At 47.7% G+C, this 24,264-nt stretch overlaps 1 protein-coding gene across 2 annotated transcripts in view; it reads left to right on the forward strand.

Annotated features, from left to right (window-relative positions):
- Nucleotides 1-10,388: 10,388 nt before the first annotated feature.
- The window catches only part of DHX15 (DEAH-box helicase 15), a 56,311-nt gene continuing 42,435 nt past the window's right edge, over nt 10,389-24,264 (forward strand). Inside the window, exon 1 of one of the 2 annotated variants that reach the window (XM_040335184.1) lies at nt 10,389-10,485. In XM_040335184.1, coding sequence (XP_040191118.1) covers nt 10,475-10,485 — 11 coding nt within the window. In that variant the 5' untranslated portion in view covers nt 10,389-10,474. Of the gene's footprint in view, nt 10,486-18,030; nt 18,210-24,264 lie in introns of those variants that run through there. The other variant, XM_040335183.1, reaches the window with a different exon arrangement.

A 24,264-nucleotide genomic window follows, 5' to 3' on the forward strand; every position in this document is an offset into this window, starting at 1 on the left:
TTCAACACTGTATCATATTACAAAGTTAACTAATCTAAATCGTACATAATGAATCTGGGTATTTCTGCAAACACAGAGAAAAATCTTAGACAACAATATCAGTATACGAGGAAAAAGGATGGTATCAATTATTTAGGTATCACCTTGACCCCCAAAACAGAAGACCTCCTAAGGGCCAATTTCACACACTTCCTGGGCACATTACGATCCAAACTGTCCAAACTAGCTTCAACGGAACTGTCTTGGCTAGGTAGGCTGGCAGCCTTTAAGATGCAGATATTGCCACAGGTGTTGTACCTGTTTAGGGCGATACCTATTACGTTGCCAAACTCCTATTTTAAATCCATGCAATCACTGATAAACAACTATTTATGGCAGGGTAGGAGAGCAAGATGTGCGTTCAGCAAACTTATTAAACATAGAAGGGCGGGAGGGATAGGTCATGTTCATATTCAAGATTACTATTGTGCGACTGTATTGGATCAACTTAAACAATGGTTTCTGCCAAATTCTAAGGTATTGTGGAAGGACCTAGAAAGGGCTCAGATTCCACATAGTAACTTAATAGACTTCCTAATGACAGCTCCCCTTGTCAAATCACTCACTACTAAGTTTGCACCCCCTATTCTGGCCTCAGTTAGAGCTTGGATATACCTAAAAGGAAGCTTAAAAGAAGGTAGCGACATGTCACCCGCGAAACTTCCTCCTGCTCTGGAATGGAATAGAATACTGTTATTAAAGGTAAGTTTATTACTAAAATCACAGGCCCAGATTCTCAAAGGCGTTACGACGGCGCAACACCATTTCCGCCGTCGTAACTCCTCATCTGGCCCCAGGTATCTATGCGACTGATTCTTAGAATCAGTTACGCATAGATACCCATTAGATCTGACAGGCGTAAGGCTGTTACGCTGTCAGATCTTAAAAGCAATTTTTTTTTTCCGCCGCTAGGTGTCGCATCGTCGTTTTCCCCGTCGTCTATGCAAATGAGGTAATTACGCGAGATTCCCGAACATACGCGCGGTCGACGCTGAGAATTTACGTTGTTTCCGTACCGCCCCATTTGAATTGGGCGGGCTTGCGATTTAACGATACACCGCCGCAAGTTTACAGGTAAGTGTTCTGAGAATCAGGCTGTAAACCTGCGGCAGTGTAACGTAAATCACATACGTTACGCTGCCCAGGAGCAACGTAAATGTATGAGAATCTGGGCCACAGTGTATATATGGGCATATCTGTTCTGCAGTGGTTACTGGGCTGCTTTCAAACTGATCTGCAAGTGCAGAGCAGTGCACCTGCAGGTTACCTGCACTGAGCCATAGACTTCTATTACCTGCGAGTTTGGCATGCTTTCTGAAAGTGCACCACGCCTACAGGATATAACAGAAGTCTATGGCAAAGTGCAGCTAACCTGCAGGAAAGCCGCAGGTGAACTGTGCTGCACCCGCTGTGCAGTTAAACAGTGCATTAGTGTGAAATCTGTCTTAGGCCCCTTTCACTCGGTCAGTCCGACCCAATCTAACCCTCCATTCACCTCTAAGGAGTGGCAGATGTAAATGGACTTGTGTCCATTTACAAACGCCTACCTCTAATCCGATTAGCTAAAAAAAATGAGTAGAGTGGGCTGCCATCCAACCGCTCCACTCATTGTGGCCTGCGACCAGTTACCAAGTTGCTTAACTGGCCCTCGCTCTTCAAAAGGTTGGGCACGCCTGTTGCAAAGGGTCTGAATATTTATGCCAAGGTGATATTTCAGTTTTTAATTTGCTTTGTCATTATGGGTATTTGACTGTAGACTAATAAGAAAAAAACTGAATGTAAATTTGTAGTATATTATAGTATTAGGGTGCAACATAACATTGAAACAGTGAAGGGGGTTTGAATACTTTATGAATGCACTGTATATATACATACAGTACACACAAACAGTTAGGCAGTATACTCTTGTACACCCTCCAGTTGTCTGAATGCATGTATTATTAGCATCTAAATAGAACACGAACAAGGGGAACTTTTATAAAAGGACATGTAGCACTACCCCCGAAGGAGCTGCTGGTTTGATTTGGGTGGCACGTTACCTCTTGTCTTCTCGCCATCTAGGGTACTGGATGAGAGCTTTAATAAAGTCAATGTCAATGTCCAATGTCTTTTCTGTGCTTTTATTACCCAGCCGGGTAAAAACGATAGTAGGAGAAGTAGGTGAAGAAATAGAAGAAATGGAAATGGCGGATTCAGGGTTAACTGGTGCGGAAACAGTCCTGCTTCCAATGATAACCTTCTTCACCACTCTAGCCAGAGTGGGTATCGTGCACCTGGATAGGCCTCACTCACCAGCCTAGCAGCCAGAGTGTCACTCGGAACTTTAGGTTAAAGTCTCTGCCACAGACCCTCCTAAAGGTGGAGACAATCTCGGTCCAAAATCCCTCTCAACTGGATTCAGCACCCGGATCTCCTTCAAACAGCTTCAATTGCATCAATAACCGATAGGCGACCACCGTCCAGCCTCTAAGTTACAGTGTGTCCTTTGATGAGCAGATAGGCTTCTCCTGCGACACCAGCCTCGTGCTTGGTGTCCCTCAGACAGGTTCTCCATTGACCGGCTTCCTCCACTTTGGACGGACAGCACAGGACCACTTGTAAATTTGTAGACTCTGAGCCTACGAGGTAGTTTGATGCTCCGGATCAACGTGGTCCCGGAGCCAGGAACTCAGCAACACACCCACCCCCCGGCCAGGAGGGCCACACACGGGGGTGGTGGGACGACTGCCCAGGTGGAAGGCGTGGTGTGGCAAAGACCCAAACCAATGACGTCTGTCTTTTAAATACCCCTCCCCAGCATGCACAGCGAGGCGATCAATCCTCCTGATTGGCTGCCGAGGAGAAGTAGCTACACAACCCTGATTATACTGCTGACCCCTACCGTCTGGGGGTGACTGAAGTCCCCAGACAAGAGGATAGGCCATAAATTTAGCCAAATTAACATGGTCAGAGTTAATTTACTCTCTGACCCCCTTCTAAATTTACAATAGCACCTGCTATAAAAGTAGCCAGGCGCTACACACACAAAACATTTTTGTATAGGAGACAATATTACATACGTCATGTAGCACTACCCCGGAGGAGCTGCTGGTTTGTTTTGGGTGGCACATTTACCTCGTGGCTCTTTCCGAATTCCTAGGGGTGAATGGTGCATATAGCAGTAGTAAAGGAACGTCCGCAACAAGTGTCTTTTCTGTGCGCTTTATTATCCAGCCGGGTAAAAACAATGAATTGGTGATGAAAGGATAGAGTTTGTAAGAAGAGGGAGAACAGCAGAATCAGGCGTAGCATTTGGAACAGTCCTGCACCCATACGTAACACTTTCTGTACCACTCCTCCCTGAGTGGGCTTAGCGCACCCGGACAGGCCTCTCTCACTGACCTGGCAGCCGGAGTATCACTCGAACCTTTTTAGGACAAAGTCTCTACCACAGACCCTCCTTGGAATGAACTTGGATTTGAGGAAAAGTCTCTGCCACAGACCCTCCTTGGAATGAACTTCAGGGAGACACCTCTGCCACAGGCCCTCTCTGATTGCAAATACGGAGGCAATCCTTCTTGAAGAATTACGCCTGGATCTCCTTCTTAACGTCGCCCAGGTACCAACTGACAGGTGATTAATCCTTCAGTGTCCGGCTACCTTGATCCCCGGTGGTTTGTCAGGATCTTTTTGGACCGCCAGCCTCTCATTGGCACTTCTCAGACGGACTTCCCACTGAACAGCTCTACCGCTTGGGATCTTAAAAAGTGGGAACCCAGTCGATCACTGGGTTCCCGCCGCTGCTCAAATGTTCCAGACAGACATGGTCCCGGAACCAGGAGCACCATGTGGCACGCACGCCCCGGCCAGGTAGGCCATAACGCCGGGGCGCCGTGATGTCGTCACCCTAAAGGTGGGTGCCACACTGGAAGAAGAAGCCCCAGACCCAATGGTGTCTGTCTCATAAGTACCCTCTCCCAGCATGCCCAGCGAGGAAACTCCCTCCTGATTGGCTGCTGGAAAAGAACACCCAAGTCTCAACTCTGCTGCTGTCACCTGTCGCCCTGGGGTGGGATAGCACCCCAGCAACAACAGAATGAGCCCACAGCACAGCCAAGCTGAAACAGAGACCCTATTTAAACATTGTAATTTGGATCAGAGTCATTAGTACTCTGATCACCCTTTAAATTTCAATAGCACCGATACTTGGAAGTAACCAGGCGCCACAGTCACCTCATCCCTATTTCGAATAGATGAGACAACAGGATTTTTGTGGAATTATGACGTTGCCAAAAAAGGGTGAGAAAAACACATATATAAAAACATATACATTTTATTTGTGTAGCGCCTGGTTACTTAAAAAGTACCGGTGCTAGCTAGTTAAATTTCGAGAGGGATCAGAGTGTTAACTGACTCTGATCCAATTATTATGTTCAAAACTGGGTCTCTGTCCTAGCTTGGCGGTGCTGTGGGCTGTCTATTGTTGCTGGGGTGTAGTTCCGAATCCTACCCCAGGGCGATGGGTGGCAGCAGTGGAGTCGAGGTTTGGGTGTTCTTCCCCAGCAGCCCATCAGGAGGGTTCAGCCTCGCTGTGCATGCTGGGGGAGGGTATTTATGAGGCAGACGCCAATGGTCTAGGTTCTTCTTCGGAGTGTGGCAACCACCTTTAGGGTGACTGCATCACGGCGCCCCGGCATAATGGCCTTCCAGGCCGGGGTGCGCGTGCCACGCGGTGTTCCTGGTCCTGGGACCATATTGGTCCGGAACATTTAAGCTGTGGCGGGGATCCCAGTGGTCGACTGGGTTCCCAATCCTGAAGATCCCAAGCGAGATAGCTGTTCGGTGGGGATTCTATCTGAGGAGAGCCAATGAGAGGCTGGCGATCCAATAGGGTCTCGACAAACCACCGGGGATCAAGGTAGCCGGACACTGAGAGGGTGGTCACCTGTCAGTCGGTACCTGAAACTATCTGAAGGAGATCCAGGCGAAATTCTATCAAGGAGGGTTATCTCCGTGACTATAATCACAGGGAGGGCCTGTGGCAGAGGCTTTTTCCCCCCAAATCCATTTCAGGAGGGTCTGTGGCACAAACTTTTCCTTCAAGTTCCAAGCGATACTCTGGCTGCCAGGCCATTGAGAGAGGCCTATCCAGGTACGCTATACCCACTCCGGCTAGGGTGGCGAAGAATACAAAGTATTGTTGGAAGCAGGACTGTTTCCCTGTTGTTATGCCTGAGTCTGCTATTTCTCCTTCTGCTTCACCTCTACTCTTCATCACAAGTTTTAATGTTTTTACCCGGCTGGGTAATAAAGAGCACAGAAAAAGACACCCGTTGTGGACATTCCGTTACATCTATATTCACTATACACCCCTAGAAGGAGCCACGAGGTAACGTGCCACATAAAAACAAACCAGCAGCTCCTTCGGGGGTAGTGTTACATTTACAAAGATTAAACATTTTATCAATAGAAAGATTTTACACATATAACTTCTTTGGTCAGAAATTTCCATTGTACAGGTGGTCATGAAGTGATGTCTGATCCTGACATGTTTCGCCAAGATTTGTTTCTTCAGGGGATTTTTCAGACCACCACTAGTCAAAGGACCAGCAGACCATATGGAAAAGTCATCACATCTGTCCACACTCCCAAAGGAATGGGTGTACTGTGCGGCCACAGAGGACACAAAAAGACCAAGTTGAAGTGTAGTAATAAACAAAAACAGGGCGACGGCACTTATTCTTAGTGTGACAGCAACCAACAAATAGCTTTTAGTGGCTCATGCCCCAGTACAAATGCAAATGTTACCCTCGAGCTCCAGGAGCTAAAAGCTATTTATGTTGGTGGCTGTCACACCAAGAATAGGCACCCTTGCTCTGTTTTCTGACCAATGATGTGATATGTGTAAAATCTTTCTATTGATTATATTTTTAATCTTTGTACATAAAATGTATAAGTTTTATATACTGCATGTGTTTTGCTCACCCTTTTTTGGCACTGCCATAATACCACAAAAATCCTGCTGTCCCATCTAAATAAAAAAGAAAGAAGAGACATGACATAAGAACAAATATTATATTTATGTTTACACCTTATGTTCATTTGTTGGAACGTTATGCGGACAAAATATGGCCTGAAGAAGCATAAAGGGCGAAACATGTTGGGATTTGCCATCCAGTTTTCAAGTGTTTCTATACTTTTGTAATTTCTAGCCCCCTATGTGGCACTTTTACATATTTTGTAGCACTGTGTATGCAGAATCCTTGGTGTTAACCAATGGCCATATATGGAGCAGGATTTTTTTTGGGGGGGGGGGGGGGGGGTTTCCTCAGAGACATAATTGGTCACCAATCATAGTCCCTGGATTTGTCTCAGCAATTGTTTCCTGATATCAGCAGCGAATGATTTCTTATGGAAAAGTATTCAAAACTATATTTGAACTACTAGGACGGTTGCATAAAGGGCATGTTTACCTTAGCAGCAGTCCCTGCCATTTCTCTGAAAAGAAGTATGTGGTGGATGGCTTTTCAGAGGGGGCCAAGTTATGCTGGTAAGAGATATGTTGTCGCTTCTGTGCTTATTTTAACCCTTAAAAGGCTTTACCACTGAGCCGCAAGGCGGTTGCAGCGTGACACAATTCATCTGAATGAGTCATGCTGATATATGGTAAAGCCCTGGCCTTTGTGCCATGTCTAGAAGTGAGCTGGTCAGCCGCTCAGCTGAACTCGCCCAATTTCAAACCGACTTCGGGGAGGATTTGAGAGACATCTGTGCATGGTCCCTATTGAAATTGCCCCAAAGTCGCCAAAAGTAGTGCAGGAACTACTTTTGGGAATCAGTGCGGTGCCGCAAATTCGGCGTTGCATTGATTTGGACAGTGCTGTTGCTGGCAATAGGCTTTGATTTGGCATGCGATTTGACATGTCAAGTCGCATGTCAAATTGGCCCGAATGGGGGCTAAAACAACTTTAAAAATAAGGGGCATCAAGCAATGTTAGAAGGGATGCACTGAAGGTAAGAATAAGAAAAATAGAGGTGTGGTCAATAAGGTTGGTGTTGCTTCACTGTGTATGGCTTCTGGTCCCAGAGTAAATTAGGCTCCAGCATTCTGCAGACCTACCAAAATGAGAAAAGTTTAGGCAGAAATTGATTTGAGTGACCACAATAATAAACCCTACATTGGTGTCAGTGACTGCAAAAATAAACCCTACATTGGTGTCAGTGACTGCAAAAATAAACCCTACATTGGTGTCAGTGACTGCAAAAATAAACCCTACATTGGTGTCAGTGACTGCAATAATAAACCCTACATTGGTGTCAGTGACTGCAATAAACCCTACATTGGTGTCAGTGACTGCAATAATAAACCCTACATTGGTGTCAGTGACTGCAAAAATAAACACTACATTGGTAGTCAGTGACAACAGTAATAAGTGCCCTATTGGTGTCAGTGACTGCAATTATAAACCCCAAATTGGTCTCAGTAACTGCAGTAGTAATCCCCACACTGGAGTTAGTGACTGCAATAATAAACCCCACATTGGTGTAAGTCAGGGTTTGACAAATTTGCTTGGAATCTAGGAGCCAGCTAAAAAAGTTTGGAGCCAAAAAACGCACCCCGTCCCGCCAAGCTCGCGCGCGCAGAAACGAACGCATACGTGAGTAGTGCCTGCATATGCAAACGGTATTCAAACCACACATGTGAGGTATCGCCGTGATTGGTAGAGCGAGAGCAATAATTCTAGCCCTAGACCTCCTCTGTAACTCAAAACATGCAACCTGTAAAAAAATGTAAACGTTGCCTCTGGAAATTTTAAAGGGTAAAAGTTTGTCGCCATTCCACGAGCGGACGCAATTTTGAAGCATGACATGTTGGGTATCAATTTACTTGGCGTAACATTATCTTTCACAGTATAAAAAAAATTGAGCTAACTTTACTGTTGTCTTATTTTTTTATTAAAAAAAGTGTATTTTTTCCCCAAAAAAGTGCGCTTGTAAGACCGCTGCACAAATACAGTGTGACAGAAAGTATTGCAACGACCGCCATTTTATTCTCTATGGTGTTAGAATAAAAAATATATATAAAGTTTGGGAGTTCCAATTAGAGGGAAAGAGATGGCAGTGAAAAAACACATTAGAACTGCTGTTTTTAGCTACTTGTAACGTAATGTAACCTGTAATGCCAACGGCCACCACAAGATGGTCACTCCTAGATTGCTTCTGCAGGCCTCAGCTTCCTTCTGTGAAAGCCACAAAGCCGCGGCCTCAATAACCGGCTGGCCCGCGCCGGCCAGTAATTGGGGCCACAGCTTTGCGGCCTTCTGCAGTCCTCAGCTTCCTTCTGTGAAGGCCGCAAAGCCACGGCCTCAATTACCGGCGGGCACAGGCCCGCCGCGATCGCGCCGGCCGGTAATTGAGGCCGCGGCTTTGCGGCCTTCTGCAGCCCTAAGCTTCCCCAGGCCAAAATCTCTTGTCGCAATTGCGACCTGGCGCCCGGATTTTGTCGAGGCCTGGTGTAAGTGGCAATGAAATGTTTGATGGAGGCATCTCAACTGTCTGCTATGAGGCAAGCTGACATGACAGGGTTCACAGTGGCTCTGGGGCTGAACACAGGCAATACCTGGGTGAAACTCTCTGTCCATTCTACTCCGTCTATCCCAGCCTTGCTTACCATTAGAGTGCTTTTGACACGCACAGTGCCCAGGCATCCACTGTAAAGCACCGCTAATATTAGAGGTGCTTTGCCGTCGTTTTTGCGGCGCCTTTCGGCCGCTAGCAGGGCATTTTTTACCCCTGATAGCGTCTGAAAAAGGGTTAAAAGCCAGCGGTTCAGCGGTGCTGCCCATTGATTTCAATGGGCAGGGGCACTTTAGGAGCAGTGTATTCACCACTCCTAAAGCGCTGCAAAGAAGTTGCTGGCAGGACATTTTTTGACGTCCCGCCAGCGCAGCACCCCAGTGTGAAAGCTCTTGGCTTTCACACTGGGATTGCAGCTGAGGCTTTTTTCAGGAGCTATTTTTAGCGCTAAAGCGCCTGAAAAACGCTTCCAGTGTAAAAGGGGTCTTACATAAGCAAGGTGGCATCCCATTTACCTCCTCACTGTCTCACCTGCACACCTCCCACTCTGTTTACACAAGCCAAGAGGCAGGAAAGAAGGATCACCTGGTATCTGTGTACCAATAAGTGGCCTGCACGGCCTGTCACGATGGGTGACAGGTGCTAATGAACACTCCCCCATGCCTTCTTCAGGTAGCCAAATCAAAACCGAAAGTCCTCAGGCAGATCGCTTTATTGTCGCATCTTCATGGTAGCACACAATGGGTTGTGGCTCCGCCTCCAATGTGATAGGACTGGTTAGCTAAATCAAAATAAATCAAAGACAGACTCAGCTCGCAGAATTCTCCTTTTTGTCCTCACCTGATCTTAAAGCGGAGGTTCACCCTAAAATTTAACATTATAGCTAACCTGTCTCCAGCCTTAGTAAATCACTGCTGTGTTGTAATTTGTTGGCATATGTGTACACTTACCTGTATTCTTGCTGACTTCCGGGTCTTCTTCCTTGCGGGGAGTGGGCGTGTCGCTCCTATTCCCCGACGACTCTCGGCGTAATGTGATCTGGGCGCAAGGTCTCCTGGGAGTGACGTTTCACAACTCACAGGAGACCATCCGATTAGCTAGGCGTGTATTCTCGCGCTAGCTCGAGTGTCACGTGACGCGGGTCACATGACTCGCAAAGTGCGTCATGTGACGAGGGCGGATACTAATTTGCCATTTTAACTAAGGGAAATCTGATGGCAACAGTGCAGTGTTGATGGCGACGCTCGCCGTCAACACTGCACATGCGCGGGATAGAGCGGTGAATGCTGGGACGTCAGCATTCACCGTATCCCGGAAGGACGAGCTGCTGGGCTTCACAGTGCCCACAGTAAAGATGGAAACGTCCATCTTTAGATTTTAAAACATCTCGTTTTCTGGACAAGTGCAATGCTGCGGGCAGAAAAACTGGGAGACATGGGTTCATATTTCAAGCAGGTAAGAGAAGCATTGCAAAAAAAAAAAAAAAAAATGAAAACCCGCGGAACCCCCGCTTTAACTGGGGTCGCAAGGTGTACCTTACCCAGGCCTGGACTGGGACAAAAAAATTGGCTACTTGGTTGGAGCCCCCTTTCTGGTGGTGGAGTCTTGAAGAAAGTTTTAAACAAGCTTTGAAGTTGACGGCAGCGTTTCCCTTCTTGTCTCTGTTTGTCAGTGTGTTACCTGCACCTGTTTATTTGTGGGCGTTTGCCATTTCCAAGATGGCTGCAGCAGTGCAAGTGGACAGCAGGAAGTGATGAGGCCACTGTGGGCAGCCTGTTCTGGCTTGCCCTTTTCTAAAATGGTGCTGAAAGATGAGGTTGCAATCTGAGAATGCTTGGGCGCTGATATTATCACTGATAGCCAGGGGAGCCAGTTTTAAATGCATCTAAGGTATGTTTTTTGCAAAACATTGTGGGGGTTCTCTTCTCATGCATGCTGGATGCTTATGTGACCATTGTCTGCAGGTATATTTTTCTCTCTTTATGGCACTCACCTGGGCTCTTCTTATCTCCTTCTCAATGCTTGCTCTGGTATCACTCTGTCATGCTGTTTTTCATTTCAGTCTGCTGCTTTGCCCTGTCTCTATGGGGAATGCGGCCCAATCAGGCCACCATAAAGGGACTAGGTAAATGGTGAAGATATTGAGAAAAATAGAGCATCTGGTCCCAATGCTGTTGTAAGATCTACAGCCCTGCAAGGACCTCAAAACAGAGAGAGCCCTCTACAGGCTAAGACAAGTTGCCATCTAGAATCAGGAAATGTTGATCAAGGTCGTTATTTTGCCTCTCATTCCTCCCAGTCTACAAACATTTGGCAACTGGCAAAGAAGCAGATGTCATTAAGCAGCGACTTTAATTAAAGAATCTGTCAAAGAGTTGATAAATGAAGCCTCTACTTCTCATACGGCGGCTGATTTGCCTAGCACTTCCAACCAGAGCCACCTGGTGGCGCCCAAATTGGAGAGCTTGACGGAGGATAAAAACATTAGAGACCACAGGCTTTGACTTTTGCCTATGGCTCCATTCACATCAATGCGTTTTTTCATGCTTTTTGCAAAAACGCAGGACATTTTTTTTTTTTTTTAACATGGGTTCCTTAGAAACATGTTCATCTCAATGTATGTTATTTTTGGAAAGGGCCAGGAACTTTTTAAAATGCAAAACGGTCCTCTTTTTTTGGCTTCAATAGAGAATGTAGTGCGTTTTTGACACAATTTGCGTTTTTAAATCTGCCCAACAAGAATGTCAGGGACCAGAGAAAAATGCATGTACAAACAATAGGTTGTCAAAACGGTATCGCCTGAAAGAGCCAAAGGTCAATCTGCTGCTTTCACCTCCAATGGTGGATGCATCAATAAAGGACTGGCAAGACATGTCACCTTGTAGTAAGGTTTCATGCACACTGGGCTTAAAAACAAAAAAGGCCGTTCCTTGGCAGGAAAAAAGCTTATATAGAGAGTTTTGCGTTTTTTGATTTTTTTTTTTCCTGCCAGTAGGCTCCAATCAGTAATGCAAACCAGAAGATTTTTTTTCCCTGCCTCCTAAACATTGAGCTCAAAATATGCCTGTAATTGTCCTAATGTGCATGGACAGATAGGATAACATTGGGCTATACACAGGACACACAACTTCTGTACAAGCGGTGATTTTTAAGCCAGTGTGCATGGAGCTTTATGTTCAAGGACGCTCTAGTCTGATAATTAGATCTAGATCTGAAGTGATCTTATGTAGCTTCTACAGGTGCCTGCAGACCAGTAATAAAATTTGCAGCAGCAGGCACAGCAATATTGAATTGGATGGCTAATATGAAAGAAGCCCTTCTGGAGGAAATAGAGAGAGACAAGCTGGTAACAGCTTTGTAAGAGCTGAAATTGGCAAGAGACTTTGTGGCAGAGGCATCAGTAGACGTCATTGGATGTTCTTTAAGAGTGATGTTGTCCACAGTCACGGCAAGAAGGGCATTATTTCTGAAGCCATAGTTGGCGCATGCGGCCTCTAAATCAAACTGGTGCAAGATACCAGACGATGGCTCCAATCTAATTGGAAGTAGGCTGGGTACTGCTATCTATAGGATAACCATTGGCAGATCAGGGCAGATAACTTCTGACAAAAAAACAGAAGAATCAGAAAGATCCAGTATACAGGTGGCAACTCCTGGGTAGATACGAGGAGGCAAAATCCTAGAGACTGTGAAAAGATTACAAAGGGAACTGCAGAAGTACCCAATCTTCACTGTTGAAGCCTAAAGGAACACTAAAGATAAAAAATATATTTTTTTAAATAACAAACATGTTATACTTACCTCCACTGTGCAGTTCGTTTTGCACAGAGTGGCCCCGAACCTGGTCTTCAGGGTCCCTCGACGGCTGTCTCGGCTCCTCCCCACAAGAATTCACCACCTTCATGCAAGCTCGGTGATGAGTTCTTGCGGGTGCCCTCCAGTGATACAGTGAGCAGCTACAGCCGCCGGCTGTATCACTTAGTCCCACCCCCCCCCGGCACGACGCGTCATTGGATGTGATTGACAGCAGCGCGAGCCAATGGCTGCGCTGCTTTCAATCAACCAATGAATGAGCCGAGAAGCCGGCCGAGAGGCCTGCGCGTTCACGGCGTGGGACTTTCGAGGGGTCAGGTAAGTAAACGGGGGGCTCGGAGGGGCGCTAATCCATGGAGGATTTGTTCCTCCATATGCTGCCCCCACTGCCCCTCCTATCCAGGTCCTGCTGCCCCAGAGGCCAGGGGGGCCCTTCATGGTTTCTTGCACCGGGGCCCTGAAGATTCTAGTTACGCCTCTGCATATATCTGGATGGAAAATATTCAGGATCAGTGGACCATAATGTCTATAGCGATGTCCACCTTCTGATCGGTTCCAGCCAGACTACCGCTTTCAAAAGAATTGTGCCCAAATAATTAAAAAATTAGCAATTGGTGAAGGTTCTAAGTGCCCAGAGGAGAAAGGGATTCTGTTCCTAGTAGAAAAAAAACTTCATAAACACAATGGGGGTTATTTAGGAAAGGTAAATGCACTTTGAGCTACAAGTGCAAAGTGCACCTAAAATTGCACTGAAAGTGCACTTGGAAGTTCAGACGCTGTAGATCTGAGGGGGACAAGCAAGGAAAATAAAAAATAGCATTTTAGCTTGCACATGATTGGATAATAAAATCAGCAGAGCTTCCCCCTCATTTCAGATCTTCCCCTCAGATTTACAGCGACTGCACTTCCAAGTGCACTTTCAGTGCAATTTCAAGTGCACTTGTATTGCAAAGTGGATTTGCCTTTCGTAAATACCCCCTATAAAGTTGGAATCGTTCGAGACGGACAATCTCCAATCAATTCTATTAGCATCCAATCTCCCAGATTTATTGATATCTGTTTATTAGATGTCACTTATGCCCTCTACACACGATCAGAATTTCCGATAGGATAAAATCCGATGGAATTTTTTATCGGAATTCCATTGAAGCTGTCTTGCATACACACTGTCAGACCAAATTCCGACCGTCCAAAACGCGATGAGCTTCCTCTGCCCAACAAAAAGAATGATGTTCTTGGGGGGGCACTTTTGGATACACAGAAAAATTCTGTAGAACTTCCATGAGGGTGGATCTGTCCCATGTTAAAGGTGCTTTGGAAGCAAAGTCTCTTTTAGAGAACAGTGCCTGAGTATCAATGGATTAGCCCGCTGTCGGCTGATGTCACAGAGCTGATGCAGGCTGCGGAATGATGACATAATGCTCGGGATACACCCACATGCCTGGACCGACACGCGGCTCAGCCTCTCAGTGAGTTGTTGAGATCCTGAGCCAGATGCTCCCATCCCCCTCCACAGCCCAGCGCTCCAGTGAGTGTGGCAGGGTGATAGAGCAGACAAAGGTGACTAAGAGTCACCAGCTCTCTGCTCAGGGAGCTCTGAGAACTAAGCGAAGAAGGCGGTATTTGATTGCTTGGTTCTCAGTGTTAGAACCCGCGGAGGATAACTGCAGCCTTGGACCGAAGCTGCATCCATCTAGGTAAGTATAATTCTTAAACTTTTTCCCATACTTCTCTATTAACCACTTGCCTACTGGACACTTTCGCCCCCTTCCAGGCCAATTTTCAGCTTTCAGCGCTGTCGCACTTTGACAATTGCGCGGTCATGCAATATGACATTTAAAAAAAAAAAGTTTTAGACAGAGATTTCTTTTGGTAGTATTTATTCCCCACTGTTTTTTTTTTGGGGCTAAACAAAAAGTGACCGAATTTTTTTATCTAAATAAGTAATTTTTCTCTTTTCACTGATGTGCGCTGATGAGGCTGCACTGATGGGCACCGACAGGCATCACTGATGTGCGCTGATGAGGCTGCACTGAGGGGCACCGACAGCCATCACTGATGTGCGCTGATGAGGCTGCACTGATGGGCACCGACAGCCATCACTGATGGGCACTGACAGGCATCATTATTCAGACCTGCTGGTGGCTCACTGTTCCTGTGCCTAAGCTGTGCCACTACGGCCATGTCCCAAGATCGGGTCCGCAGTGATTTCTGCTCCTGCTCCATAACAGGCCAAGGTTTCCAGTTCTCCCTCCCCATCTACCCCGTGCACTGTCAGCTGCGTGCCTCCTTCAGCTCAGTGTGCTGCAGAGCTGGATGCAGATGGTACACGGGGACACAGAGGCAGAGTTCTCTTCTCTGGCTGCAGAAAGGACACGGGAAGTGGAGTTGAAGGCTGAGCCTCCGCATTCCCTGCTGCTCTGTTGAAAAGTTTGTGGAGATCTCCCTGGGAGCCCAGCTTTTAAAGTACGTTTTATGCAATATTAGTATGTCAAGATTTTAAAGGGCTCTCACCTACCCTCCCCCCCCTCCATACATCTATACATACAGTCCTCACCACTCCCCCCCCCCCCCCCACCATACACTAGCTATACATACAGTTCTTTCCCCCCCCACCATATACCATCTATCCATATAGTTCTCACCCCCTCATATAGCATCTATATAGACAGTTCTCCCCCCCCCCCCCCCCCATATACACAGTTCTCACCTCATATTATACCATCCATATATACAGTTCTCTAACCCCCCCCCCCCCCCATACTTCTTACTGTCATACCTTCCACACTTCTCTCCTGTACATACCGCCCACTGTCATACTCTCCACAGTCCTCTCCTGTACATACCCTCCACCCCCCCCCTCCCCATATACACAGTTTTCACCTTATAATACACCATCCATATATACAGTTCTCTACCCCCCCCCCTGGTACTGCTCACTGTCATATCCTCCACACTTTTCTCCTGCACATATTGCCCACTGTCATACCCTCCTCTATTGCACATACTGCCCACTGTCATACCCTCCACACTCCTCTCCTGCACATATTGCCCACTGTCATACACTCCTCTCCTGTACATACCACCCACTGCCATACCCTCCATGCTCCTCTCCTGTACATACTGCCCACTGCCATACCCTCCATGCTCCTCTCCTGTACATACTGCCCACTGCCATACCCTCCATGCTCCTCTCCTGTACATACTGCCCACTGCCATACCCTCCATGCTCCTCTCCTGTACATACCGCCCACTGCCATACCCTCCATGCTCCTCTCCTGTACATACTGCCCACTGCCATACCCTCCATGCTCCTCTCCTGTACATACTGCCCACTGCCATACCCTCCATGCTCCTCTCCTGTACATACTGCCCACTGCCATACCCTCCATGCTCCTCTCCTGTACATACCGCCCACTGCCATACCCTCCATGCTCCTCTCCTGTACATACCGCCCACTGCCATACCCTCCACGCTCCTCTCCTGTACATACCGCCCACTGCCATACCCTCCACGCTCCTCTCCTGTACATACCGCCCACTGCCATACCCTCCACACTCCTCTCCTGCACATACCGCCCACTGCCATACCCTCCACGCTCCTCTCCTGCACATACCGCCCACTGCCATACCCTCCACGCTCCTCTCCTGCACATACCCCCCCCACTGCCATACCCTCCACGCTCCTCTCCTGTACATACCAACCACTGTCATACCCTCCACGCTCCTCTCCTGCACATACCGCCCACTGCCATACTTTCCACGCTCCTCTCCTGTACATACTGCCCACTGTCATACCCTCCACACTCCTCTCCTGTACATACCGCCCACTGTCATACCATCCACACTCCTCTCCTGTGCAAACTACCCTCTGTCATACCCTCAGCACTCCTCTGCTGCATATACTGGTCACTGTTACCTAACCTCTGTACTCATTTTCTGTACATAATGTCTTACACTTTGCACTCCTTTCCATCACCCACTGTCATACCCTCTACACGACTCTACTGTACATACCGCACATACGCTCCACACGCCTCTACTGTACATGCCGCACATACGCTCCACACGCCTCTACTGTACATACCGCACATATGCTCCACACGCCTCTACTGTACATACCGCACATACGCTCCACACGCCTCTACTGTACATACCGCACATACGCTCCACACGCCTCTACTGTACATACCGCACATACGCTCCACACGCCTCTACTGTACATACCGCACATACGCTCCACACGCCTCTACTGTACATACCGCACATACGCTCCACACGCCTCTACTGTACATACCGCACATACGCTCCACACGCCTCTACTGTACATACCGCACATACGCTCCACACGCCTCTACTGTACATACCGCACATACGCTCCACACGCCTCTACTGTACATACCGCACATACGCTCCACACGCCTCTACTGTACATACCGCACATACGCTCCACACGCCTCTACTGTACATACCGCACATACGCTCCACACGCCTCTACTGTACATACCGCACATACGCTCCACACGCCTCTACTGTACATGCCGCACATACGCTCCACGCGCCTCTACTGTACATGCCGCACATACGCTCCACGCGCCTCTACTGTACATACCGCACACACGCTCCACGCGCCTCTACTGTACATACCGCACATACGCTCCACGCGCCTCTACTGTACATGCCGCACATACGCTCCACGCGCCTCTACTGTACATGCCGCACATATGCTCCACACGCCTCTACTGTACATACGCTCCACACTCTTGTGTATATACTGCTGTAAGTTCTGCACTCCCTTCCTGCACATACCATAATACTCTCTGTACTTGATGAAAAGGGGAATTAATGCCCCTGGTCTCCTCTGTAGTATTGGAAGAGTTTTATATTTATTTTATTAAATGATTGTGTAGAGGTTTATACATGTCAGTGAGACTCTTGCTTGTGGCACGGCAAAGTAAGCACATTTTATGGGTACAGTTATTCTTTTGTTTTATTTAATCATGCCCCTCCCAGTGTTAACACAATATGGCCACACCCACCGTATTCCGTGGCATGAAGAAAAGGTGGCAACCTAGTGCAGATGCACATGGCAGGGAGTGTGCGAGATTACGGGAGGATGTCCATAGACTCCCTCCTGGCAATGTGAGCCCACACTGTAGCTGTCTTTCAGCTTTAGTGCGGGCGGGAAGAGGTTAAGAGGGATTTTCTCTCACTTCCTGTTTTGATTATGGGACAGGAAGTGAAAGTAAATCTTCCCCACGGGACACACATGGCAAATAATAACTCAATTCAAAGTGGAGAAAAAGTTTTGGAAGCCACACACTCCACTTTCTTAGCGTAGTACCACCCTGTCTCACTTCTGCAATAACTGATAGATTCACCCCCTATCCTCCCCTCCACGCATTTCCCTGGACCTCCCCTTCCTTCTTGCACCGCCCCCTTCCTCGTCTCTGGTACACAACACATAAAGCAACAGCCCAGACGTGATGACGTCCCACGTGCCCTCCATTTGATAGGCCAAACGTTGTTCCCATTCTAAGGTCTCTAGTTTGTCACACGTCGTCCAATCGCTTTTCTTCTCCTACCTCACGCCGATTGCGCCGCCCCGCCTTTTCCCTTGGTCGAATCAGCGCATGCGCCTACCTTCCTCCTCTCGCTCCCCCTGATCCCCGGCGCGCTTTCTTCCACCATACGGCCCCAGCACGGCCACGTGACCTCCGCGACGGCAGAAGGAGCGGCCATGTCGAAGCGCCACCGGTTAGATCTCGGTGACGACTATGCCTCGAGCAAGAAGAGAGAAGGGTGAGTGCGGGGGTGGGGGGAGACGCGAGCTTTCTTTGTCCGCGCTGGAATATGGCGGAGGCCTGATTGTGCCGGCTGCGGCCTAGGAGCACATGGGGGACAGGCCTCTTGTCTGGTTGCCGTACATAGGAGAGGGCGATCCGTGTCCCCTCAGAGGGAGAAGTGTCCCCCTCATACCATGTACAGGAGGAACATTGCTTGCCATTTAGTGTGTCCCATTGGAAACATTCCCCTTCACTTCCTGTCCCATAACCAAAACAGGAAGTGAGGGAATTCCTACAACGTGAGGGGAAATTCCAGGTTTGTTACCATAACTAGTGTCCCCGTTTGGAAGATATCCCCTCCTATTCCTGTTCTGGTGACAACCCCACATTTTGACATTTGCTGATAAGTTACTAGAACTAATAGAGATCTCCCTACCGGGGCCACAGACGGCAACACAAACCTGACCGATGTTTAATCTCCCTCCATTCTATCCAAGACTAAAAACACGTGTTCCTTTTATTTGTAATATTCAATCGGTAAAGCGGACATTTTATTATATTGCCGTTTACTGATGCCTAGTAGTGCTGGCTGCATTCGTTTTCCTTTTAAATCTTTATTTCCTCTATTTTCACCAGTTGATCCAACTGGTGAGTGTATCCGTGTACAGGGATGAGACAAACCATTTACTACTGACAGGGGTGCTTACCATGATCAGCGTTTATTAACCCTTTTGCTGCAAGTTCCGTACATCACACAGACCCGACCACAACGTGGGGGTTTCACACGCTATCCGATGGCTGCAGCCCTGGGATTGCGTGTAAAACTGACAAGAGTCCTGCGCTGCTGTCTGATTGTGATTGCAGCAATTTTGCCCAAGATCGCAGAACGCCAGATGTGACCAGAGACTTACTATTTATAAAGTTTGGCTTCAATTTGTTAGTGTATCTAAATCTGGCAGTGCATTTTTTTTCATGCTGTCACCAGTGTAGTACAACATCATCACATGACACACAGTGATCAGGGACACTGACTGGTGACAGTATGTAAAAAAAATTCTATATATTTTTTATTCAATTTCTTAAAGTGGAGGTCCTCCAAAAAAAAAAAATATATATATATTAAAAGCCAGCAGCTACAGATACAGCAGCTGCTGACTTTTAATAAGTGGACACTTACCTGTCCAGGGTGCCCGCAATGTCGGCAGCCGATCAATCGCTCGTCTCTCGGCGGCTCCCGCCGCCATCCTCGGTGAGGGAATCGGGAAGTAAAGCATTGCGGCTTCACTGTCCGGTTCCCTACTGTGTATGCGTGAGTCGCGTTGCGCATCCTAACTGGTCTCCGCTGTCTTCTGGGACCAGTGTGTTTCCCAGAAGACATCGGGAAGGGGTGTGACCCCCACGGGAGTCTATGCCCGGAAGTGGGTGCACATTCCTGTATTGCACAGGTGTCTGCATCCTCCTCCCCCTCAAAGGTACCAAATGTGACACCGGAGGGGGGGGGGTTCCGAAAAGCGAGGGTTTACTTTCTGTGTGGACCTCCGCTTTAAACATTTGTCTTCCAGGACAGTCTCTGAGACACATAGGGCTCCTCCCTCCGGGACAGGAAACACGTTCACCCACACAATTAAGGGCCCTTTCACACGGGCGGACGAACGGTCCGTTTTTTACAAGTCCGTTTACGGACTTGTAATGCTTCCCTATAGGATTGCAGGCGTTGGCGGATGATGCGTCCGCTAACGTCCGTAAAGATCCGCCTCCGCAAAGATCCGCTTTTTCAGACGGAAGAAAACATTATTTTTCTTCCGTCTGGCGCAACGGATCGGATGAATACGGACACACGGTCCGTATTCATCCGATTCCCCATAGGGGAGAGCGGAGGAAAGACAGGGCGGTCTCTGCACAGTGTGCGGGGACCGCCCTGTCCGCCGACAGCTCAGCGGGGATTTACGGATGATCCCCGCTGAGCAGACGGACACACACGGGGCGAATCAATACGATCCGCTCCGTGTGAAAGAGGCCTAAAGGCGGTCCTCCAGGCCTCCCCCTTCAGTTTTTTTGTTTCCTTCCGGATGGGGAGGGAGCCTTTTAGGAAACTTGAGGAGCTCCGTGTCTCTGGGCTGTCCTGAGTGAGCCCCCTGGCGTTGCCTTCTCCTCCGCCTGCAAGTGCCTTCCTGTCCAGTTAGGGAAGAGTAAGGCTGCTGGTCCCACTGCTACCGTAAGCTTGGAGAGAGTAGGACCCCTGTAGGATGTTTCCCCCAGGCTGGTGTAGGGTCCTGGTCAGAGGGGAGATGGTGCCTCCATGGCCCTTGGTCCTGTGGGCAGGCGGCACCCATCTGTGTGTTCTAGGGCTGAAACAACTACCGGTAATCGGTTAATCGACAACTAATCGATTAAGAAATTAATTGATTACAATTTTCATAATCGATTAATCGGCCAGTAACATAATGGGGTTAAAAAAACGAAACTTGGCCCTTTATAGTACAAAAAAGCAAATCGCTACTGCAAATATTACTTTCACTGTCCCACAGTAAAAAAAATGAACCCCTTACAGTAGCCATTATTTGCTCTTTTTGTACTTTTATTTTTGTTTTTTTAACCCCCCATTATGTTACTAAACATCTCAGGCCGGGGTCACACCTCTGTGTTTTTTTTTGTGCTTTTTACAGAAACGCACTACAGTTCAGTTACATGTTTTCATATGCAAAAGAAGAAAGATATGGACAGCCGCACTCCAATTTCTTAAAAAGACGTGCCCTTTATTGGGTAAAGGAAAAATGCACTACACTACAGGTATCAGCACACAGTGGGAAAAAACACTGACACGTTTCGCATTGGATATCAATGCTTAGTCATAGCTATGTAGTGGTAGCTGTGACTAAGCATTGATATCCAATGCGAAACGCGTCAGCTGTTTTTCCCACTGTGTGCTTATACCTGTAGTGCATTTTTCCTTTACCCAATAGGGCACGTCTTTTTAAGAAATTGGAGTGCAGCTGTCCATATCTTTCTTCTTTTGCATATCCTGTGCATTGCCGGCACCCATTGGTTCCTGAGTGGACATTGATTGTTCTAGTGTGCTCACCTGGAGCGGCAGCCTTCCTACCTACATGTTTTCATATGGGACACCTTCACATCCATGATTTTTTTTTTTTTTTTTTTTTTCAGCTGCTGCGTATTTGGAAAGGGCAAGGACTTTTTAATGCAAAACGGTGCTATTTTGTTTGTTTTTTTGGTTCAATATACTTCAATGGAGAAGCTGCAGAGAAGCATGTAATGTGTTTTTGAGGCAATTTGTGTTTTGTAATTGGCCCAAAAAAAAAAAATGCAATTTTTTTTAAGGCTATTATCCGATTGATAGAAAAAAATAATCGCCAACTAATCATTATGAAAATAATCGTTAGTTGCAGCCCTAGTGTGTTCCTAGGCTGGCCCCTGTTCACCTGGTAGTTTTCGGGTATGGAGCAGGGAGGGCGTGCGTGTGTCTTAGGTGGGGCTTCTGCGCTGGAGACGAGGGTTCTGGTCTCCTGGCATAGCATTCAGACTTACAAGTATATGGGGCCAGTGGAAGACCCAGCAGAGGCTGTGGTGTACACCAAGGAACCATGGAGGGCACTGCAGCATCCCAGGCAGTAGACTCCAGTTCCCCAGGCACCGGCACCTCCCAGGTAAGCTTGGTGAGAGGTGGCCATGGCTTACTTTGGGGGGGTGACCAAGAGTCCCTCCCTTGGTGGGGAACCACAGGTGACAGGCTGGGCACTTCTTCTGTTTGACCCCAAGCACAGTGGTGGTGAGGGGCAGAGGCAAGTACTCATAGGCGTCTGTCTCTTTTGTTTGGCCTTTAGGTTAAAGGCCAGGACAAGGCCCAGATGCAGCCTCCCTAGAAGATGTGTTATATGCACAGCAAAGTTGAGTGCCAGTTGGGAAAAACCTCTTTGCCCTGAGTGCATTAGTAGTTTCAGCGTGTCATAAGGTCCTTGCATTCATTAAGGATGAGATTGCATCCACTTTCCAATCCTTTAAAAGTATTAAGGATAAGATGCAGGGTCCCTTGACAACCCCATCTAGGGCCGCCAGAATGCTTTCTCTCTCAGAACCTAGTCAGGATAGAGACGGAGATTCCAGGGCGCTGGTCTCCTCTCAGGCAGACTCTGGGTCTGAGTTAGAAGAGAGAAGATGATTTCTCCAAGGGGTCCAGGTACAGGTTGTCGCTAGACAATGTGGGGGACTTGCTCAAAGCTATTTATGACACTTTGGAAATTGGAGAGGAGTCTGTACAACTTTCTAAGCACAACCTCATGTACCAAGGGTCAATTGCGCAGAAGGCCAGGGTATTCCTTGTGCACAAATCTCTATTGGAGTCAATCTTGCTGGAGTGGGAACACCCTGAAAAAGGACCATTCTTCTCATGCAGTCTTAAATGCAGGTTTCCTTTCGAGAAGGATGCGGCTCATCCCTGGAACAAGATCCCCATGTTGGCTGCACCGCTGGCCAAGGTCTCTTAAAATACTGATTTGGCTTTTGACAACCTAGGGCCACTTAAGGACCCCATAGATAAAAGGGGGATGTACTGCTAAGAAGAGCTTGGGACGCCTCTTCCATTGGGCTGAAGCAGCTCTAGCAGGTATTTGTGTTGCCAGGAACTTGGAGTGCTGGTTAACGCAGTTCCAGTATCACATTTTGGCGAGCACTTACTGTTTAATGCAGTTGGCTTCTTAGCGGACGCCTCGGCAGAATCAGTAAAGCTGGCAGCCTGGTCATCGGCACTGGTGAGCGCCACAAGAAGTGCCCTGTGGTTAAAGACTTGGACAGGGGATGAAGCATCTAAGCTGAAACTGTGTGGGTTAACTTTTTTTTTCTTTCTTAGCAGTGTTAGGTGATCACCTCTTTGGGCCCTGTCTGCAGAAGGCACTAGAGCGGACCCAGGACTAGATAGCATTTCCATTAAAGAGCAAGAAAGCAGAAGGGAAACTTTCTTTTCCGTTCATGGACGGACATAGCAGCAATTGACCTTGGGGTTATCTACCTTCCTTTTAGGAGATTACTAGGCAGGAAAAAAAAAAGCACTTCAAGTGTTAAAAACGCTCCTCTCAGTATAGCACCTCCCAGGGGGTGGGTCCTCCTGGTACATCCCTCTCTCTGCATCATGCAGCCCCAGTTTTTTTTCTGCCTAGCGTAAGGAGAAGACATGGCTCCTCTGGGCCAATGTGCTCTGGAGAATTTTTGCGATTTTTATTTTTATTTTTTTTCCTGCATTTTTGGATCCTGGGATCTACAATTAACTGCCGACTGGGTGACAGGCTGGATCCTCGATCCTTGTAGTCCCCCCATGTTTGGCCATCGAGCATGTGCCGGCCTTTAGCTACACGCTGGGCTATCCACGACATGCTCCGTTGCTCCAGGGGTGGCCGGTGAGCTATACGCTCCAGGGCACACATATGACCGGTCTCTATAGCCGGGTCACAGTGTTCCGGGCCGACAGCCATGCCGTAAGCGGATGTTGGGTCCCTCAGGTAGAAGCCCTCAGTGATAACGACCCTTTTAGACTGCTGCAAGCCAGTGACCAGGGCCGTTTATGCCAAGGTCTGGAGAAGGTTCAATTCCTGGTTAGCAGAACAGGGATGAGGGCAGACGGTAATTCTGACAGTCCTGCATTTTGTTCCTGGCGGAAGTAGAATTATGGCATCAGGGATTTTTATACACTATTATTGATTATAACAGTAATGAACACGATTATAAGCAATAGTTTTAGCTGTCATGATTTTCATTCATGACCGCTTGTTATGAGATTGGATACAACTAATCACATACTGTGATTGGCCCAGGCTGTCGGTCAATTTACAATAGTAGGCAAAACGGTCATGAATGGAAGCGGTTTATGACTGTTTAGTTGACATTCTAATCATATTATCGCTATGACGAATCCTAGTGATCGCTTGATATGAGCAGCCGGGTATCAAGTGCTGTCGTCTGTTGGACACAGAAGTCACGAGATTGCGCTGCTGTGTGCATGTGCTAACCCTGAAGATGCCAGATTACTTCTGGGCAAAACATGTTGGTCTGATCGTTCCCCC

Source organism: Rana temporaria, chromosome 1 (assembly GCF_905171775.1).
Source record: "Rana temporaria chromosome 1, aRanTem1.1, whole genome shotgun sequence".
Lineage (NCBI taxonomy): Eukaryota > Metazoa > Chordata > Amphibia > Anura > Ranidae > Rana > Rana temporaria.